General features: G+C 30.3%; 1 protein-coding gene across 3 annotated transcripts; it reads right to left on the bottom strand.

The window, feature by feature from the left end:
• Positions 1-4,512: 4,512 nt before the first annotated feature.
• Positions 4,513-22,029, bottom strand: LOC111029571. Of its 3 annotated transcripts, none has more exons than XM_022308619.1 (9): positions 21,828-22,029; positions 21,533-21,749; positions 15,511-15,605; positions 8,686-8,883; positions 8,482-8,592; positions 7,709-7,946; positions 6,493-6,736; positions 5,944-6,146; positions 4,513-4,774 (listed from the first exon to the last, which is right to left on the bottom strand). In XM_022308619.1, exons 2-9 carry the CDS (start codon positions 21,624-21,626, stop codon positions 4,605-4,607), a joined length of 1,353 nt encoding a protein of 450 aa, XP_022164311.1. In that variant the 5' UTR covers positions 21,627-21,749; positions 21,828-22,029; the 3' UTR covers positions 4,513-4,604. The 3 variants fall into 3 exon arrangements, with proteins under 3 accessions (XP_022164311.1, XP_022164310.1, XP_022164312.1); XM_022308618.1 differs by lacking the exons at positions 21,533-21,749; positions 21,828-22,029 and adding exons at positions 17,845-17,940; positions 19,105-19,292; XM_022308620.1 differs by lacking the exons at positions 21,533-21,749; positions 21,828-22,029 and adding an exon at positions 19,105-19,291.

The raw sequence follows: 22,029 nt of genomic DNA, 5'->3' as shown, positions 1-22,029 counted from the left end.
AGTTCCCTTTTTGATTCTCGATTCCGAAAAGGAGATGCGCTTTGTGTAGACTTGTCTTTTAACACTGTTCATAATCTTTCATTCGTTCAACTTAAAAGTATGGTTTTAATTTTTTGGATTTTTGATCCCGGGGCCCGGATGCTTCTTCGTTTTGAATTCTTTTAAGTTCTCGTTTTGTACAGAAAGAGTAAAGTCATGTTGGAGGTTATTTTGCTAGTTGTCTCAGTTTCTAATTAGTTTTTCTAATTTAGTTTTTTTTCTGTTTTACCATTTGAGGGTTGCTGTGTGGCAACTTAATTGGCTGTGACATGTATGTAGTTTGAGTGTGTGACCCCTTGTGCTTCCTGACGAGTTGCTATAATTTCGTTGTTTTTGATCATGTTCGTTTTCCATATCAGTTGAAGTCATCGTTCCTGTTCTTAAGAAAGGTGGTTCATCAGAAATACTCGTAAAATAATAGTTTCTTCGCTATATGGGTCTGTAGTAAATGATTTTTCATATTTCTTTCTTATCATGGTGGTTTTTTGCGTTATGCAATTAATATTATATGCTAATTAGTATGAGTTTTCCCTGTGGACTAAGGCGTGTTAATAAATATAAATATGTATTATTTATTTTTGATTCTGATTTCTGTTACGAACTCATGGATTCTACCCGATTTCAGTTAAAAGTAAATATTTTTCTGTACAAAAATAATTTTGTTCAAATAATTATTCTGATATAAAATTAAATTATTATAACTACTAACATAAATCAATTAGGTAGTTAATTCATTTCTGGACGTACACGATATTTTGAACATTGGCTGAACCATTAATTGACCAACTATTAATACAATTATGAGTGGAGAAATCTGTACATACGTCACACAATGACAAGGGAGTTAGAGAAATAGAGAATAATTGTAAGATCTCCTGTCTAGAAAAATGGAATATAAAAATGACTTCATTTAGAGGTATCACAGTACCTGAGCTTCATACCATTTCACGCCATATTACCATTGAATTTGCACTTTTTTGTTAAAATAGACTATTGTCTATTTCAATTTCAAATCCTATCGTCATCCTGTGTGTGTTGGTAAATATACGGCTCATAATAAATTCAATACTTTTTAAATTTGTATATAAATATCTTAATATCATAACATATTCATAAATTACGTTAACCCATGAGTACTATAATTATTTTTTTTTTATGTAATTAATACATTTAAGGTTTTTACCTATACAATGATATTGTTATAAAATCAATAAATATAACTAATAGGAACATTGAATTGTTATTTCAAAAATATTTAGTTATCGGTAAATCGCTGATCTCTGCAGAGATTCATGATGATAATATTTAGTCATTTCTATTTCGAAAAACCTTAACTGCAGTAACCTTGTCATTTGGTTTGGATGAACTAAAACCTGTTTTAGAGATTTTTCCTAAGTCCCTATTGATTATGCACGAGAGATAATAAGACTTCGTTTGGACCCACAGGATGATATATTATATCTACACTTACAGAGTCGGACACACGCGTAAGGAAATTCGGACATAAATTAAGTATAATATTAAGCAATGAATGATTGTATACATGTATTATAATTGCAATGGCTAGGGTTTTTATCGCTCCTCCGCTTCCATTACCGAAACATGTATTTGTGAACAATGGTAATTGACGCGATACGTGTTCATCCTTTATTAAACAGTCACTAAAACGATTTCCGTATATTGTGCTCCTTCTTGTGTGTAGATACTAGATAATATACATACTACAGGGTCCATCGCCATGTAAATATTTTATGGTTATATTGTTAAATTATTATTATTATCGTTCAAATTTAGGCAGTCCATTTTCCGACAGTTCAAGGCGTCCAAACGCGCATATTATTATAATATTGTTATGTTTGGCCGAGGAGAGCCGTCATTAACAAGCAAGTACGGTCTAATTAAGACTGTTCATTATATTCCATTCGGCTATCGCGCTATACTTCGATACCGATTACATAATATTATAATAGTATTATATCAAAAACTTATGAGAACGCACGTTTTGCACATTTAAAAACCAAATTCAAAAATTATAATGGTTATAAACCTTCCCCCTGCTCTTTAAAATTATGGTACTTGTATCTGCTGTCTGTGTTTGTAGATTGCGTCGAACTCATGGGGAAGTTGGTAGGCAGAAAACGGATACTTTAGGATACTGGAGGGCGTTTTCAATTGACGTGTGTAAAATCAAAGATTTCGTCGTCGCCGAAGTCGACTTGTCATCATATAATATTACAAAGTATATTTTATGATATGCTATAATGACTGTTTTTGAAGTAAATTATTTTATTATTAATAATGCAGAAGATTAAGAAAGAGTCAAAATATTTAAAAAAAATTATATCACGTATAGAAAATGATAAAATAAACGTATTTTAGTGAACATTTCAAGCATCTACGGGTAGTCGGCTGGATTCATTAAATGCAGTGCATTCACATGCATTTGAAACCTACTTAATGAACTGCAAAATATTTAAATAGCACGATCTCCTAATGATCTATTTTTACTTAATGTACTATACCAAACAATCATTGAACAAGGATACAAAATAGAGCTTTATTAATGGACTTAGCTAAAAATCCTTAGCCAATCGCATAACAAAGCCAACAACTTTAAAAGCTTTTAAACAAACATATTCTAAATTTAGACTAAGGACAAGGTTTCAACATTCAAATTATCTTAAAATCAAGATCCATTTATAACGCTTATCGTTATCATAAACCCAAATAATTTCAATATTATCAAATCAATAATAAAAATCAACCGGGAATAAAACTTTGGTAAATGTCATAAACTCATAAGTTATGACTCATAAATAGATAATCACTCAAAAATACCTTAAGAACTAGATTTGGAAACAAAATATAAAATAAAACCAATTTTAGAAAAGCTCAAATGTATCTCGAACAACTTTCGTAACTTCATAATATGCTACTTTTAAAACTGTGCTTCCCCCCAAAAAAAAATTTCTTTATGAATCCTGGTAAACATATCCACCTTAAATAACTTCAATGCAACCATTAAACCTGCATTAGAAATAGGGGCAGATTTTTTTTTAAATTCGTTTGGCTATCTTCTGTACGACTGTACTTCGTTCCAAATAAGAACGCACCGGGCTCATGACGAAAACTGGTCGAAATTAGCGCATCTATCCCCACTACACTTGACGATGCCACCGACCGCGACAGTTCAGCACCATCGGTGGCGACGCCTATAGCTGATTAACGACGACCAATAACAGAGCAAATATCCTCAGCCGGGGATCCGGACATCGCTCAGTGATTAATTTGGATGCGCCAAGGTGATGCACTCTTCGCGCACTCTTCATCTAAAAAATATATATAAGTATAAGTGAACACAATTGTTTTTTAATAAATAACTATTTTAGTTTATGCACACAAGTATAAAACCACATTTTCAAATGCGATATATTCGGCAAAAATAATTTTACGTAATGTATAATACTAATAGTAAAATAAATAAACGTAATAGCAATAATACCTATCATAAAATAATAAATATACTTAGTAATATTATAGGCTGACAGACCTGTCTTCTCTCAGAATCGTTTTTTGTATGTTCTGATTTATTATTAAATTGAAATTTAAGATTTCCATTACTGCAGTGATCCACTCGACACCCACTGTACAGCAGAGTGGCACCCACATACATATCTTTTTTAATATTAATATGTTACAGGTATAATGGATTAAGTCGCCAGGTTAATATTCCTACTCATTTCTTCCAAAAACGACATTGAACCTACCTATTTTTTAACTTTTAAAACAGATTACACTATAGTACGTCGATTGATTTTAAAACGTTAACTCGTTTATTCAAGAGCAACATAAAATGTTTCACTGATTGAACAAATTATTCAAAAAAAATTGTATTTGATACACACATGCGTGGGAGTTGGTGTACTTTATAATACATAAAAAATAGTGACATTTATTATTAGTCCCACATTTCATACATAGGGTTCAAACTTCTCTCTGAATGTTTTCAAGCAATATTTTTTTCGACATTATTTTGTTTACACGCTACTCGACTAACCTAAAATCGACAATTACTGGAATTAATTACAATTGTAATATATAAGCTTCAATGAGTACATAGTATTATATATGCATTATAATCAATTTTTTAGATTTGTTCGTATCCTAGCCTAACGTAAATTAATTATTATCAGACAAAAACAAATACATGATAGGTATGTGTTATACTTTACAAACTACAGTTTATTAAAATTGCACTAACCATACCACTATATGGTCAAGCAAACATTTTTATTAGTAAACACGTATGAGATATACACATTAAAAACGAATAGTGTTATTTTAATTTTATAAATAGTCTATATATAATCTAAAAATATAATATAATTAACAATAATAATTATTATAAATTTAATAACTCAGCATAGGATACAATGTTGTACTATTTTATATAGATATTCGATGACATTATATAATATAATAATGAATATTAACGACCCAAATATATAATGTATATAGGTACTATATAATGGTAAAATGACTATGATGATAAATATAATATCTAATTATTTGTCAGGATAAAACGTTTCTATGACTTCGATCTTGTTGGTGCTTACATCACTTCTTGTTGGGCCAATCAAATCCGCGAATGTTAGTGGCAACTGCAATAGAGGTGGTGTGTCAATTGGATCATTGGTCCACAATGTCCAAGTTTTCTTATTGAAGTCAAAAACACCTATATAATTCAAACCAATAAATATAATTAAAAAATTATAAGCATTCTAAATGAATAATTATTAGATAACTAAAACTATTATTGATTAAAAAATAATGCTGACTAATTAAATGAGTAGTGACTAACGATTATAATTATGCATGTTTTGCACTTTTAAAAAATAAAAACACAATGTGAAAATGATGACGGTAAAATAATTAAAACTATAAAGATAATATAAATTTTTAACATTGAGCTTAATTTTTAAAAATGAAATTGATGAATAATTATTTGGATTAGATATAGGCAGGTTCAAAGCGCAAGCATAAATCAAAACACTTATCTAGCATCTTTAAACGAATTTCTTACTTGAGATAAACGTAAAATAGAATTTATCCCGGTATAGATAGGTCAAAACAGTTACCCTTTTCAATAGAAATATAACGATCACAAACAACAACAAAAATATACATAAATATTAAAATATATGTAATTTATGAAGACCTGCACGAGTTGCATGTCATATCATCACCACCTCCACTTTTCAGTTCTCACTCATGGTTAAGAAAAGGCAATTTCATAAATATGAATTCTAATTAAATTTATTAACGTCAAATCTTATAAGTTATAACATTTGAAAAATTATTTTAAAACTACAAACACCTGCTGTAAAATTTAAAGAAAACAATTTTTTCAATATGGTAACTCTTTTTTTTTTTTTGAACATGATATGCGTTATAGACATGTTTCACGTGCTGTGCGAAAAAATAACAATTCTGTGTAATGCGTTCTCTCGATGCATACACGATGACGTACACATCGCACATATTTTGATCTATCACACACAAAATTAAATCACATGTCGTCGTTTACTTAAGTTTGGTGCTTTTACAAAGCCGCTATATATATATATATATTTATGCGGTACGTTTAATACTCGAGTCCGGCCGTCGTGTGAAGTTGTGCCGAACATGAGCTCACTCAGTACCGTAACTAGGAGGGGATTAAGGGCTTAAACCTCCCGAGAAATATCAAACTTCCTAAACTGTAAAAAGCCGGTAATACCCTAGAACTAGCAATAAAATATTGTTAACCCCCCTCCACCTCAAAAAAAAATCATAGCAACTCCACCGCACTCACTTCATTGGTATAATACTGATAATATTCTACATATAAAGCTACGCGCTCACCCAAATTAATGGTGCTGACTCTGGCTTCAGCCTTGTCACTAAAGATCGGCCACGGATCGTCGTCCCTGTTGCCGAGTACTTCCAACATGTCCTGGAGGTTCACGGCAGTCTTGTTGGCCGTCATATGCTTGTACCGGCTCTCCCTGGACACGCTGCTCCCGTAAGCGGCTTCGTTCAGTTCCGGATACTTCAGATGGAGTAGTCTGAATATTTAAAATTGGAAATATATATTAAACACTTTTTACGATTATTTTCGACGGACCTACAAGATCGAACCTAGTTAAACATAATTAATAATAAACCTAACCATTGGAAATCCAAAAATTCATTAGGTAGTCTTATGACTTATCCGAATTTTCTGAACAATTTACATAAAATATACTAGTCTTCTACTTAACTAAGATCCAGATTTAATCTTAACTGGTGAATATGATTTGCATAAAGTGCATCACATCGCTACCGCCAAGACTACTGGAGTGTTTCCTCATGTATTTACTGTTTATAATAAGTAATAAGTATTGAGGGTTAAAGGCTCGCGCGTGTACACACCTGTTCGTATGTAACGAGTTGCTTCCCATGCCAAAGTCTGCAAGGTACACTTCCGACCTGTCAGAGTCGATTTTCGGGGTGACTTCGGCCGTGTGAAAAACACGAGATTCTTTGGGTACATCCAGGAAAGCAAAGTTCATGTTGAATCCATCAGCCGTGCCTACGCCTTCGTTTGTCAACACGTCCAAGATTTCGCCCAGGTCGGCCCGCGAGGCCAGGACCGCTCTCGTGATGAACTCTCGGGCTATAAAACACAAAAGGGGCTCGTGTTATTATACCGTTTAACAATAATATGTACATCGCGCAGGAATGGAACAGAACCGAGAAGAACAAGTCGTGATCTGAGAATGAAAAGATCTCATGATATATATATATACATATATATTATATACATCGGTTTTTAAACTGTTCAGGAAACGCATTTTAAAGTTTGAAAACATATTTTAGTGCCTACTTCTTTGATTTATTACAAAATTAGATTACCTACTATTAAAAAAAAGCTATAAGCTATAATTCTATGAAGTGCTAACGGAACTTATGAAAACAAATAATTATATTTACAAGCTTATATACTATATGAAAATAAAAAATACTCAACATTTATTAATTTTATTATTTTTTAAAAGGTTCTATGTGTAGAATGTATTTATTTTTCTTATACACTGTGTACATATAAGCACATGCTATTTTGACTTGGTCATTCTTATTGACTTTCAAAATATTTCAAACCGTTATCAGATGATGATCTCATTACGGGTAGAACTCGATTGTATATAATTTATCTTTTTGGAAACACAACTTATTTATGTGTTGTTTGTCAAATAACAAAAAAAAATCAATAAGATGCTAATTTGTGTATAGTAGTTTTAAATTTGTGAGAGCAGCTCTAATATTAATTGCTTTCATTAACATATTGTCAATCTTAGAGACTAGAGGTAATAACATTTTGTGGATAATTTGTTGTATTCTAGGTATTTTATTTTGTATACCTACAATTTTAAAATTAGTGAAATTCTGTGACGTTACACTCAAATACAATGCATTTAATATGTACCTAATCGTGTTAAAATATTTTGGAAAATAATGAGCAATGAGTATACTATAATCATATAATTCAGAGTACTATACCTACACAATCGTTTTCTACCCGCCTGTACTATGTACATACATGTAGATGTGCGATCTATCTACATACTTATATTAGGTTAATACTAACGGATTTTGCCCTTCAACGGTTTACTGACGAATATCGTGTTGATCGAGAACACCAGCCCGTAGTGGTTGTGACCGCTTGCGTAACCTGGTAAGTGTCCAGCGTACGCGAGTGCCTCGAACTTCTCTTCTCTGGCCGGAAAGATGCCCCCCAATTCGGATTCATCGGGCACCACATGAGCAGCCACTATGTAGTAGTTGTTTACCGTCTCGGACATCGCGTCTTCTGTATGCCCTAACAGCTGTACAACAATAATATGTACCAGTTAATAACGCATAGTGCATAGATACTTAGTTTTTTTAAATTAAAAACCCCTTTTTTCATCATTTTCTAACCAACCTCTCAACTATTTACCGGTGCATTGGTATATTTTTCTCGTTTTTACAATGATTAAATTAATTAAAAACCTAGCTAGTTATTTATGGCTTATATATGAGTCCTGAACAAATTACTTATATCACTCTTGTGTCACAAACTGTATTGTATACATATTTACATATTACAAAAATTAATTAACTAAAACATTAACATATTTACAATATTACATTATTTCAGTGAAAAAAATATAATATATTATATTAATTTAAATTGAATTTATTTTTCGTATACTTTTGTAGGAACACATATTTTGTGCACTAATTATACAATATTAAAATATCATGTATTGCAATAATTTATTTTTAACTCATTAATATCGACATAATCATTTAACAGATGACTATAAGCATTAAGCATGCTTATCAGTTCAGTATAAATATATACACATTATATTTTACCTGTGCATTTGGCTGATTAATTATGAGTGAAGTACATCCTACAGGCCCTTTGTCTTTACTGGAGGCGTTTAAATTCTTTGGTAGTGTATCATCTAAAGCCATTAGGAACAACTGAAATATATTTAAATTTATATTATAAAGATATTAAATATTATGCACGATTGTATTATTATTGTTTACAATAATAACAAAACACGTAGATACCTCGTGAAACGGAACTTTCGCTCCATCAGCCACTCCTTGTAGCTCGATCACATACTGAGGGAAGTATTTTTGTGTTGACTTCAAACTTTCTTCATAAATCTGTCGCCCTTCTGGTTGAGCATACATTGGTAAGAACTCACTCTGAAGTGGCTCATACAAGCGTAAATATTCTTTTATCATTGATCCAAAAGTGCGTCCCTATAAAATGATAAAAAATGATATACGGAATTAGTAAACTGTACGTGATTATGATTTTTTTTTATTCATAAAATTAAAATTTCATACATTATTGTATAATTTTTTTTCATCAATTAAAATTTTTGTTGGCAGAATGTATGTTTCAAACGGTTATATCTATCAATTGGAAATTAGTCGGGAAGTTAGCCTGCCTCGATATTTAAGAACCGATAAACTGTTTCTGTATAACGACAGACTTATTTTTATCTTCAACTAATTATGCAAATATTCATATTTAAAAGCCTTCAGACCTCGATTGGCTCAATTTTAACAAAAGACGTTTGTATTTTATACGTAACTATAGCTGTCCCGTCTTGGCATTGCCCGTGTATTATATAGCTATATAAAAAACCTCCTTTAAAAATGCTTTCAAAAAAAAAAAAAAATAATATTTACAAATGATTCTAATGATTTTATACACATATTGTTATTAGAAAATCATTCTAAAGTTATATAATTATAATTTGTATAGTTAACTATTTTGGTCGTGTACACGCCGATGAACGGCTGTAAGTGTAACTCAGCAGACAGCCTGCACTTTTTTAGGCAATGTAATAAAATTCGATTTGATGCATTCTTAAACCTGATCTGCCGATCAGAGGTTGAGTTCTACTAAAAAGTTAAGACAGTTGAGCGAAAAATTAGTTATTGCTAGCAGGTGACTTAAGTTCGTTTAAAATTTATTTTTACCGATTTCAACCCTTTAAAATCGAAATTTTAAAAATCGGGCGACGTGATGACACTTAGGGGGGGGGGGGGGTATTTGAAGCTATTCTGTGAAAACAAATTGGAAAAAAGTTAAACAGCGTTGTCACAAAATTGGTACACAAAAAGGTCTATTCTTTTATATATAATATAACATAAAATAAGGATTGATGGTTCAAAGATATTCTTAAGGGGTTCGTGTAGCCAATTTTAACGATATTTCAAGAAAAATGGAAAAATATATTAGTATTTAAAATAGCGATTCGGTGTAACTTACGAATAATCTCATGACCCGTGTTATAATCGTTTTAGATTATTGGATGGATACGAAATTATATATACAATTATTTAAATCGTGTTGTCGCAGATCGGCTATTACTACTGCTTCGATATTTATATATCTTAAATCTATAGACTATAAGTTATAACACTTAAATGAAAGCATTTTCAATGGAATCTGGAAATGATTTTTCGATAATCCGAGATAATATTTATTTTCAAAATTCGTGTGTTTCCTTTAGTTAAACGATTGTCGTTTTTTGTTATAATAAATTTAAAAAAAAACACACATAACTGGAACTTTAAAAAATGGTGTAATCTTTTATTTTCATAATAAATGTTTTTTTTCACTCTGAAAGCAGCTGCAGCTGATCTGTGAGTCAATTAATAGCTAATGTTATTGTTATTGTTAGTGTCAATGTTATTGTTCGGTTAATGTGCAGACAATTTTCGGTGAAACGTCCCTCGTGCTCACAACCTACCTGGATTTTATATAATATTGTGTAATGTCTAGATAGAGTAACAACTCTTTTTACATTTGCATACAGTAAAAAATTGTACAACCTAATTATACCAGACGGAAGTCTGATTACAAGAAGGTATGTCTATGGTATTGCAATTCGCAGCCTCGTGAAATACTCGCTTGAAAAAACGCGATTCAAATAACATAATATAATGTGTTTAAATTAATCAACGTACAACATTGTGCAATGTAATTCAGTAATTACATACTGTATAATTATAACCCGCCGCAGTGTATACCTGTATAGAGTCAAATAAAACGGAAGGTGATTAAAATAAAGTGATTAACATATTTAATGTACGTGAATATTGTAAATCGGCCGGAACACTTCCTGAGCACCTTCGAAAAAAAAAAATTAAATCCTACGAGAGACTATTATTGTGCACACCCGGTGGGCTGATCCGGCCACGGTAGTCAGTGTCGTCCAGTTCCGTCGAAGGAGAATCGCCACTGCAATGCACTCACCGCAAAAAGTTTTTAATCATTACTCGTCGAAATCGTTTACTAGTAAATTATCGAGGTAATAGCAGTTGTTCATTTACCAACGCGATGGTTTTTAAGTAATATCATAAGTAGGTATTTAATAATGTAATTATAATACGACGATTGTCGTAGAACTCATGGCGCGTACTTTATTCCGTACAATTTATTCGATGCCCATCGTCCTGCATAATCCGAAACCACAACAAAAATATACCGTCGTGAGTTGGATATTATATTTTTTATTATTTCAAGCAAAACTGTTCGCGCGATTTATGCAAAATTGCTATGTCGCACGATGACGAAATTAAAAAAAAAAAAATCATCGTTTCCGTAGTAATATAATCCGTATAATCATTCGATACACGTTGCTTACTCGAGATTTCCGATTATAATAAGTAGTAGGTACCTACATAGTGCCTACCTACCTACACATTAAATCATTAATGATTATTATTCGTGTTTGGAAATTACAAAAGTCCTAATGACTCTAATCGTGATAAAATAAAAGGCAATATAGTAAATATTATACTGGACAACATTAAATAATATATACAATTGACCGTGAGCGTAATATTATGTCTTTAAAATCCCCAAGCCGTGTTCGTTTATTAAAATAACTATGTTATAGGCACACACATTATGCAATATATATCTATGTCATATTATATAGGTTGCGTATTTATATAAGAATATTATTAAGATACCGGAAATCTGTCAATGAACAAGTTCATGGTTAAAAGAAACAGATTCTGTATCGAATTACTCGAATTCTTCGGTTTTTATATTATCAGTCCAGTCTTATAACGCTATTGACGTATTTTTTCAAAAAAAAAAAGTGTAAATAGAGAACTGTGACTGAAGAATTTCACTCATCAATATTAAATAATATAATTTCGACATTTACAATGATTGGTAAAGCAGTTTATATAGGTATACCTTCACATTTTCAATCCGATTAGTAAATTAAGTGCGTTGCCTAGCGTTTAATGAACAACTTGTTAGTTTACGATACCACAATCATAAATAAGTAATAACACTTGTTTAAGTTTTTATTTTTTATAACAATAAAAGTAATTTTAAATGTAAATATTTTGATATCAAGTAGGTTGTACTTAAATAGTGTTATATGCGGTGTTATTAATTGTTATTAATTGTTATTCAATAATTAATTATTTCTAAAATTTTAAGGTTATAAATTATAATTATCTACTGTATCGTCTGTACCTAGTTATTACTATTGATAATAATACAATATACTGCTCAATAATCACAAGGATATTATTATTTTTTGTTATATAGGTATGAGTTGCATCAATGTGCCGTAGGTACTAATTATTTGCTGTTGATAAATAATAATATATACAACTTATTATTTAATCTAAAAATCGTACTTTAAAATTTAAATTTATCTATCATCAACACAAATTCAATAATCTTTCTCGATTAGGAAATTAAAAAAATAAATAGCACACTTAATTATATTACCTATTTATTCAAATTATAATTTTTCACAACGAATTATTTTTATAAACGTTGATAAAAACTAATTTTTAAACAATAACATGATAATATTATATTATTTGATAATGCTTTTATAAACGATTTATCGTAAAATTAATATTGATAATTAATTGTCATTTAATTAATGTAGGTACTAGGTACCTATATTTGATAATTGTTTTTAAATAATAATATATTATTTCATATGAATATCTGAAGTATAATTACGATGATAATTACTGTCAAATATGTTGCTTTTAAATTATTAATGGTATTTTAATGGCAAAATTATTAAGTAAACATCTTATATAATTTCAACATAATAATTAAATGTATAAGCTTAAACATTTCCTGATTAGGCGTGTATCTAAACAAATCATTAGCAAATTGACGAGGCATCGATGTGTAAAGTATTATACCCACTTACGTTTGATTAACACAATTATTCATGAGTTTTATTTTGCTAATTAAAATGTATTGTATTCAAAATTCTCTCAAAATTTGAATACCCAAGTTCCTTATATAAGGAACATTCGGAGAAAGACTAAAATAAAATTATAGAAATACAAATTCACTTTATTCCATAATTTGATACAGTTGTTTTGGTTTGTTGTATCTTAATCGTCTACACTTTACAACAATTTTGCGAAATAATGAATTATAATTTAGTAGAATTATTGGAATATTATATACCTTAGGCCGTACACCTATGCACGTAGTATTACGATGACGACTAAAAACATTATGTTGAGAATAATAAGTTTTTTATTTTTTATTACTATTATTACCATTAATATTATTACCCTAATCATCGTCAGGCGCTAATCCTTGATGGCCAAATTTAAACGACCAATAGAGCAGTATCTAATGTAAAAGGTCGAGGAGATAAAACCTAAGTGTGTGGATACAGAAACAAGCACACTCTATATACTTTTATTTTTATTTTGTATTAGCTTTTTGTACAACAATTATAACTCAACAATTCTCGAAAAAAAAACAATAATACAATGCACTCTGTATTAATTATTAATATTTATTAGACGTGATCGCGTTTACAGACTTCTTAATAATATTATAGGTTTGTAATAATTCATATTTAATAATTATTTACGTATATTTTATATTTTAAAAATGCAATTTGATCTACAAAAATCGCTAACATTTAATTATCCAATCGGATTCATCGTTAGGTACATTTAAATTGCATTTGCAATAGAAGAAATTAAACATCAGTAAATTTAATGCTATTAGGAAATACTAGTTAATATATTATGTGCTATAATAAAAAATGGGCTCACAAGAAAAATTGCAGGTGCTTAATAAATTATAAAATAGAATCTTGTGGAAGCGACACGTACATACGATCGTTTATAGAAACACCACGAAACGGGTCTAAATGAGTGCAGTTGCAGTTGCAGTTAAAATGTCAAACGCAGTCGCAGTTGTTGCAGCCAAACAATATAAAACCTATATATTATTATCATTAAGATATCGAAAGTTGGCGGTCTGTATAGGATACCTATGTTATGTTGGCATATAAGGCATATCCGTACACCGGGTATATCTATGCAGTGTAATAAAAATGTCACATATTAAATGCAGTTTTATCAAGACAACTAGCCAGAAAAAAACACTTGTCGCTTCGAACAAGCCAACTTCCTAGTATTTATATAATATATACGAGTCTACAGTTTAAAACAAATTATCATAGCCAATGATTTATTACCTACATATTTCCATCGTACCTATGCATTTATATTTTTTGACGAATCTATTCCAATTCAGTACATTATTGCGTTCAAACTGACGCACCTCGACAAAAATATTGCCATAGTATTTGTACAAGATATTATACGAAATAATAATAGAATATTCCAATCTGTTTGATGTCAATAAAATAGAGATACGACCCTTCCTTAAAGGAATAACGAGGAAGCGTCAATGCTCGAAATATATCAAAAAATGATGTATTTTTTTTAAATCAAAAATTCGGCGAGCATTGATAACAAGAGTTACTACCGACTGGTAGACACCAACAGTCAATAAACGAATATAATATAAATGATCAATTTTTTATTATTTACAAACATAGCCCACAGGTACAATGCTGTATAAAATAAAATTAACAAACACTGAAACACGACCAAATACAATTTAAAAAAAAATTAAACCCATGCGCTAATAACAAAATACATATAATTATTAGCATGAACTAAGGTTCACCTTATCTAATCTAATATTACCTCGGTACTGACCTCAATAAATATAAAAAATAATAATAAAAATGTTGAAAAATATTGAAATATTGATAAACGCCTAACGTATAACCTAAATCAGAAAAAAAATTTCTAATAGATCAGTCAAATTTAACAATATATATCTATAATTAATTATCATTTCTAGGTATCGAATAATTAATAAATTGTGTTTAATCGGGTAAAAGTTCCTGAAAATTCTTTACTCACGTATTATGACGTCGAATAAAGAAAATATTTTATAATTAATCAATTATGTAAGATGAGTATAACTAAATATATTTTTTCCTAGCTATATTATTAGGTGTGCTTAAGAACTTTTTTTTCCTTATCGTTACCCACGTACCGTAAACAAATAAAAAAAAATATATTTCTGAGATAACTAAAGTACCTATGATCACACTGAAAAATGTACTAAAGCTAGTATTGGTACAAAATACAATATTGGTCACTGTAGTATTACTTTCGTAACGGAAAAATTCATCTTATTTTTACGGAACTGCGTACGATCTGAGAATTGTGTTTTCTGTTTATATGGTTATTTGTTCCTCTGCTCTAATATACGAAAACGTCATTAATGTTAAGTACTTGATAATGGTTATATCTAATAATTGGGTTATAAACACATAAAATCACACCCATTAATTCAATACTATAAAGCGTCATATCAAGAACACAGAATTGACACCACAAGATTATAGTCCTCGGAATCTATATCTATAACACTTCAGCGCACGGTCGTGAATATTGGCGGGTTACAACAATCATTATGAAATACAAAATGTGCACAATACTACTACTTTAATGCATACAATTGATTAGACATAGGCTGATTATACTTACGACGCTGTATCCGACTTCGTAGTGTGTGCCCGTCACGTAGTGTACTGGTATGGAGTTTTGCCTTCTGGACACGGGCGGACAGCATGATTCTAGAACTGACATTATCGAGTGTTGGTTTTAATATAGTAATATTAGGTCTTTGGTGTTAGACCGGACGAAAAGTCTATTTCACTAGACCACCACGGTGGAGGTGTACGAAAATATATTAAAACTGTTATTACGGTCAGACTACAGTCTGGACACTGTCAACAAGAATAAATTACGCGACACGCGGGCGCAAGACACAGGGCCGAAACCGTACGAATCGCAAAGCCAATTACGCGGATTAATTATTTTAAATATACACTCATATAATACAAACACATATATACGTATATTATAAATATTGTTACTTCAGACCGAGCCCGACGCGTTTAGCAATGTGCGATGCATCGCGTCGATGTCGGTTTTTATGCTTTCCGTTGAATTTTTTCCCTCCAAAATCTTTTCCTGTATAGTCATGAATGCTTACACACAATAATATAATATTAGTTGCCGTGCATTTATATTTATTTTATGATGTACGATGCGAGCGCGCGTGTGTGTATGTGTGTGTGTGTGCGCGCGCGCGTGTGTGTGTGTATATGCATGCGTGTGTGTGTGTGTGTGTGTGAAGTGTGCAGTGTGCAGTCCGGTGTCAGATGACCGATAATAATCGAAACGACAATCGGTCGAAACGCGGTATTAAAATAATATAAGGTTTCAGCGGATTAACATTAATTCGATAAAAAACTACGCACCAAAACAATAATTGATAATGAAGCGTATGTGTCTATACCTATATAATATTATTATACAGGTACGTAGAGAGTGTGTTCTAAAATCGATATAAAGAAAGAATATTATCATATTTATATTGTTGGGTATAACTATTAACTGTATAAGTCAGCGTTTCTCAACCTGTGTGTTATACGCGCAAAGCTTATTGTTGGTACGCTAATACGCTAAAAAAAATGTATGAATTAATTCATATTAAATGTTATTTGGTTAATAATTGTATATATTTTATTTTATTTATATTCACTAGATGCTTATGTTATCATAATTTTGTAGTTTCTAATAAAATAAAATTCAATGCAACTATGCAAGTGAAATAACGAATAGTTTTTCAATAAGAAAAAAAAATTATTTGGTCAAACGGGATACATGAACATTTTCATACTATGTAGGTGGTACGCGGATATAAAAAGGTTGAAAACCGCTGGTTCCCAAAATTAGTGAAATGGATGCTGACAAATAGTTATAATTTTGCCGGATAATTAATATTTTCGTTTATTGATAGTGCACAAACGTATAATATATTGAAAACACAAATTATACAACCCGACCGCTTTATCATAAACAAATTCTGTTTAAAATAATTGACAAATAAAAATGAATCGAACTGCAAACTATATATGCGATAAATAATATACGTTTTGATTCTTTTAATTAATATACCGAAGAGAAATCCTTTTATCCTGAAACGTTTGTGTTATTTATATCTATTATAACCGTTTAAAGTTGAAATATTTAAAGTGACTCCCGCCACAACATAAACACGTGGTATAATTGTTAATATTTATCATAGTCCATAATATACGAATGTTAAATAGGGTATGAAATAAAAGACGACTTTCGGCACTCGTGCCTTATCAAAGAAAAGATTAATATTTATTGTGCATACATAGGTACGTAACTACACTACCTATAGACTATAGCTATATGCATATATAACTGTTTAGCTATACCTATGTAATATAAATTTTAAGGATTGCATATGTTTGGCTAGAACAATGGCGATAGTACCGAGGTACCATCCACTTGTATAATACAACTCTGGCTGCAGAGACCGATTAGAACATCGGGAAATCAGGAAATCGGGAAATCGGGAAATTCTTGATGGGATTGAGTACAAAGTACTAACGAGTTAAGGAGACGCCATAATTGCGAAATTCACTCTTTTAAAATGCTTTAAAATTAAAGTATAAAAAATCTATATTATCAACAGAATAATATTCTTACTTCTTAAATGTTGTAATAGGTCAATTTACTCCCAAACTAAACCTAACAGAGTTAAATGAACTATTCAGAACATGCAATTTGCTAGTTATAAGTTTGAAAGTCAGAGATCACGCATATAGGCATGACATTTTCTTAACAGGTCTGCGGCTGTGTTCTGATGTAGCGACGAATAATTTTAGACATTTTTCTCTTATATTTTTCTCATAATACCAAGCAAGATAACAATAGTCAAATTTAATAATAAATATTTTATATTATTAGATATAATAGAAACTAAATAATAAATAATACCTGTTGTTGTCGTTGTTGTTGTTGTGAATGTTATGTAATAAATTATAATTGCTATAATGCAGCTCAAGAAAACAATGATCTCAATTAGGTACCACACTATTATATAACAATAATAATTATTAGTTTATTTTACATTATAAGGGCTGGTATTTAAATGTATTTTAGAAAAGTTAATTATTTAATGCTTTGTTTAAATAATTAAATATCATTATTGTAATTTGGGTAGAAAGCCTTATTTTAATATTTTAATCATCAACTAATATTATGATAAATACAGTACAATAATTGTTGCCTATTATTGTTATGCCTAATGCTTTCATAATTTTTTTATGGGCTACCGGTTGATCCATTTGATGTAAGGTACGTTTCATTATATCAAAAACTAATAGCGTTATTAAAAATATTTGTTTTTCATCATTTTAAATCGTTAAAAAAGTTTTTTTCTATTTTTATTGATACATTTTTTTTTTAAATTTGAATGACAACATTTTTTACATTTTTTATTCCATACAAAAATATTTGCTGTGCTCGAAGTATAAAATTTGAATTTTGGACGAGTAGTTAATGATTTATTAGTGCCTATTAAAGTTTAGATGAGGTGAGTGAAGTAGTACAATAGTGCACCCCACAAATGGTTGGTCCACTACTAAGCTTATCTAATTGTAAATACTTATAAGTTATAACTGATGAACTATTCATGACTTGTTCAAAATTAAATTTTCATATAGATACCTACAAATAAACACCTACTTCAACAAGTATTCTGCTTTAGAATAAGGAATTAAAAGTGCATTATTATCATAAAGGATTAAAATATAAAAAAAATATATTTGCTCATAACGACTTAAAATTATGTGAAAGAAATATTTTAAAAAACTTAAGTTTTCTGAAATAATGAAGGTCTTACGTTAAATGGATCACTCCATAGAGTATTTGCTCAAAATATGGGGCCTGGCAAAGTGGGCTGATAATTATTAATTTTCCCAGGCCGCGGGCTGGTCCGAAATCCAAATCCATCACTGTGACTATTTCAACTCGTATCCGAAATATTGTGTTTGTTTACAACAGTGACTGTAAGTAACGTAATGAAATGCTTATTTAACTAATGAAATATAGTCAAATAATATACGAGAATCATCTTTGAGTTCTGAAGCAGTTGGATTTCCAAAAATAACATGTTGAATACATTTTATTAATACTTAACGTTAATGTTATCACTTATCACAGTTAATAGCTCATAATAAACTTAATAGGTATTACCTATTTTTTCACGCGAGAAAACATGCATTCTTATAAAAACTAATTACTTAATTTTCACGATGAACAAAGATTATAAACTGTATAATATATTTCTATGGTACATGGATAATAATATTATATTATTATATTTTTACGTGTTTAAACCGTACAAGAACTTATTCACTCATACAATTACATGCAACTGCGTGGCACTGGATGATATCTCGATGCGAACAATAAATTACTTAACCACGTAGATGGTATTTTTTCATTGATAGATAGACCTTACATTATAGTAGAAGATTAATTTAATATCATAAAAATATTATCTTGTACTTCAGTGGTCTTATCGCACTCGCAATTTCAATCATTACACTAGCGTGGATATTTTTTACGTCCCGCCATAAACAAAAGAGAGAATCAGTATAAAATGATTTACCTCGAATAGTCATCGTCACTTATCAATAAAGGACATGACTTAAAATTTATTTATTCAAAAATCCAAGTCCGTTTTTGTAAAGGTTGTCGAGAACATTTAGTATTTTATGGATAAATATCTTTGAAAAATGAATGCCCATTATTCGGAAAGGATTACTTTCGAATAGTCGGCAATTTAAACCTTTAATTTCATAATTTGGGACCGAATACATTTCATAAAATTTGAATTCTGGATAATGTCTTTTAAAATTAGAAATGGTGTTTAAAGTTTAGAAGGACGAAAATTAACCCCCCTCAGATGAAGTGATTCACAATTTACATCTCTTGTATTATAATACTTATAAATAAAACAAATTTCCGGATTCCAAACGTATTTTTATACAACACATTAAATTGCAATTCCATATACAAGTTATGCACAGTAACTATCACGGACAATAAAAAAAAATGTCTTTTAAATTAATATCCACAATACGATTACTCAGTTATGTATAGACTTGAGATAATATTTATTTTGTTGTGATATAAAATAACCAGGTTTCACATACCCTATAATACCATACGTTGCCGTATACCATAACTATATTATAACCGTCACTCATACCTACTAACAATTTCGCCGTACTAATAAAGTTACAAAATAACCAATAACGAACGTTTGTTTCGTAAGGGTAATGTACAAAAACGATTTTTAGGATGCATACGAAAAATATACCTTCACGCGGAAGTCAAATGTCGATTTTACGTACTGTAAGTTTCAGTTTACGAATTACATTCGGCCAAAATAAACCTCCTGGTAACTAACGGTACCTTCGGAATGACGGACACATCGGCGATATAAGGTGTTCTAAAAATATGTTTATAAACCTAAAAGGAGGACATTAGATAACCTGCTCTACTGAACAGTAGAAGTCGATTGTACCACGTCATTGAGTACAACACTGAATATATGTGTTAAATTTGAATTCAACGATAAATCATTGCATACGAATAACGGAGACGATCTGCAGCCTATTATCAAACAATTAATATATTGCTATTAATTATTCTAGAATATAATTTTACTAATTATAGAAGTTAATACAGTATAAATTATAAATAGGAAATAGCATACAATCAATCTGAATGTTTTGAAAATAGCATTCTGTACACAAAAAAATAAGAATAAAAGTAAAAGTGTCAAATCCCATTAAAAAAATGTTTGTATCACAACAAAATAACTACCTATAATCGTTATCGTTTAAATATCTAATTTCGTCGATGTTTTTAACTTATATTTAATTATAACTAATAAAATATTAGTTTATTTGTTTTTTAGTCAAACCAAAAAAACAAAATCGATTTTGTTGAAAATTGGTTACATTATTATAGATATTTAGCTAAAAGTTCCCGTTTTTCCTAAACTTTTGTTTTGTTTTTCCATATTATTTTGTAAAATTCTAGAAGTTTTCAATTTTTACCTCTCAAAAATAAAAACTAGACCCAATTTTTATCAGAAATGGAAAATCAAAGCATATTTTCTAATAATTTTTATTCGTGTACACAGATATGTACATAAAAATATTCAAATCATTGTAAAATCTATATGCTCCGCTCACAATCTAAAATTGCAGTCGTTGTAACGGGATTGAAGATCCACTTTATGGATTTTGAATATAAATTCACTATGGGTACGTTTAAAAATCAAAAATCAAAAATCAATTAAATGTTGTACCGACAACTACCTTGTTGGTCGGAAAAATAAGGGAAATGTATAACTTTAAAATGACCTGTGTCATTAGCCTGTGTCATATTACCTGTGTGTACGTAGTAAGTAAATACATATACGTTAAATTTAAAAGCAAAGCTAGAGATTAGTTGTAATTATTGATTTCATACACCGACCACATTTATTCATAGGAAATAAACCGATACGATGCCGTTTAAATATAGTGGTTAGCTTCATTTATGCGTTAAACGAATATATTTGATAAAGGTCATCATTATTTTTGTTTTGATATTATTTGCTTACCTGGTTCATCGGCTACCGGCAATCCGTGGAAGATTCCGCAATTAGCCATCGCCAGGCACGCCAAGACGATAACCGTTTTTGTAACGGCCAACATTTCAAAGATGTTGACTACTGCTCCAGGTATAATATTTTTATTATTACAATAATTTCGTTTCCGCTAGTTTGTCGCCGGTTGTCTTCTTCGGTGCTGGTCGGTTGTGGTGGTGTCGTGTACTAACTAAATATATTATAATATTATTATTGTATATATTTGTAATAACGTGTGTGTCGATTGAATACAGAAACAGTGATATACCTTCGCAGGTGATGGCGCCGACCGTGGAAACACAAGTGCATATTATATTATGGTCTAGAAAATGTAACGATATCAGATAAATGATGGCGATACTGTTACAGTTAACGTAATATTATATAATATAATTGCAATGTGTTATCGAGTGTGCCGCGGGAGGAGACGGACAGTTGCGTGTCGGCGAATGATCGACAGAATCGTTTGA

The sequence above is a fragment of the Myzus persicae genome, unplaced genomic scaffold, assembly GCF_001856785.1.
Source record: "Myzus persicae strain clone G006 unplaced genomic scaffold, MPER_G0061.0, whole genome shotgun sequence".
Taxonomy (NCBI): Eukaryota; Metazoa; Arthropoda; class Insecta; order Hemiptera; family Aphididae; genus Myzus; species Myzus persicae.
This window is presented reverse-complemented; position numbering and strand designations above follow the sequence as displayed.

What these genes read in the sequence shown, in the direction of transcription:
- LOC111029571 (XM_022308618.1), bottom strand. Translation starts at nt 19,132, where the DNA reads ATGCATGTTTTCTCGCGTGAAAAAATAG. An exon ending in ACGAAGTCGGATACAGCGTC is followed by an intron (nt 8,884 to 15,510) that starts GTAAGTATAATC and finishes ATCATTTTATAG; the next exon opens with GGACGCACTTTTGGATCAAT. An exon ending in AACTCGTTACATACGAACAG is followed by an intron (nt 6,147 to 6,492) that starts GTGTGTACACGC and finishes TTAAATATTCAG; the next exon opens with ACTACTCCATCTGAAGTATC.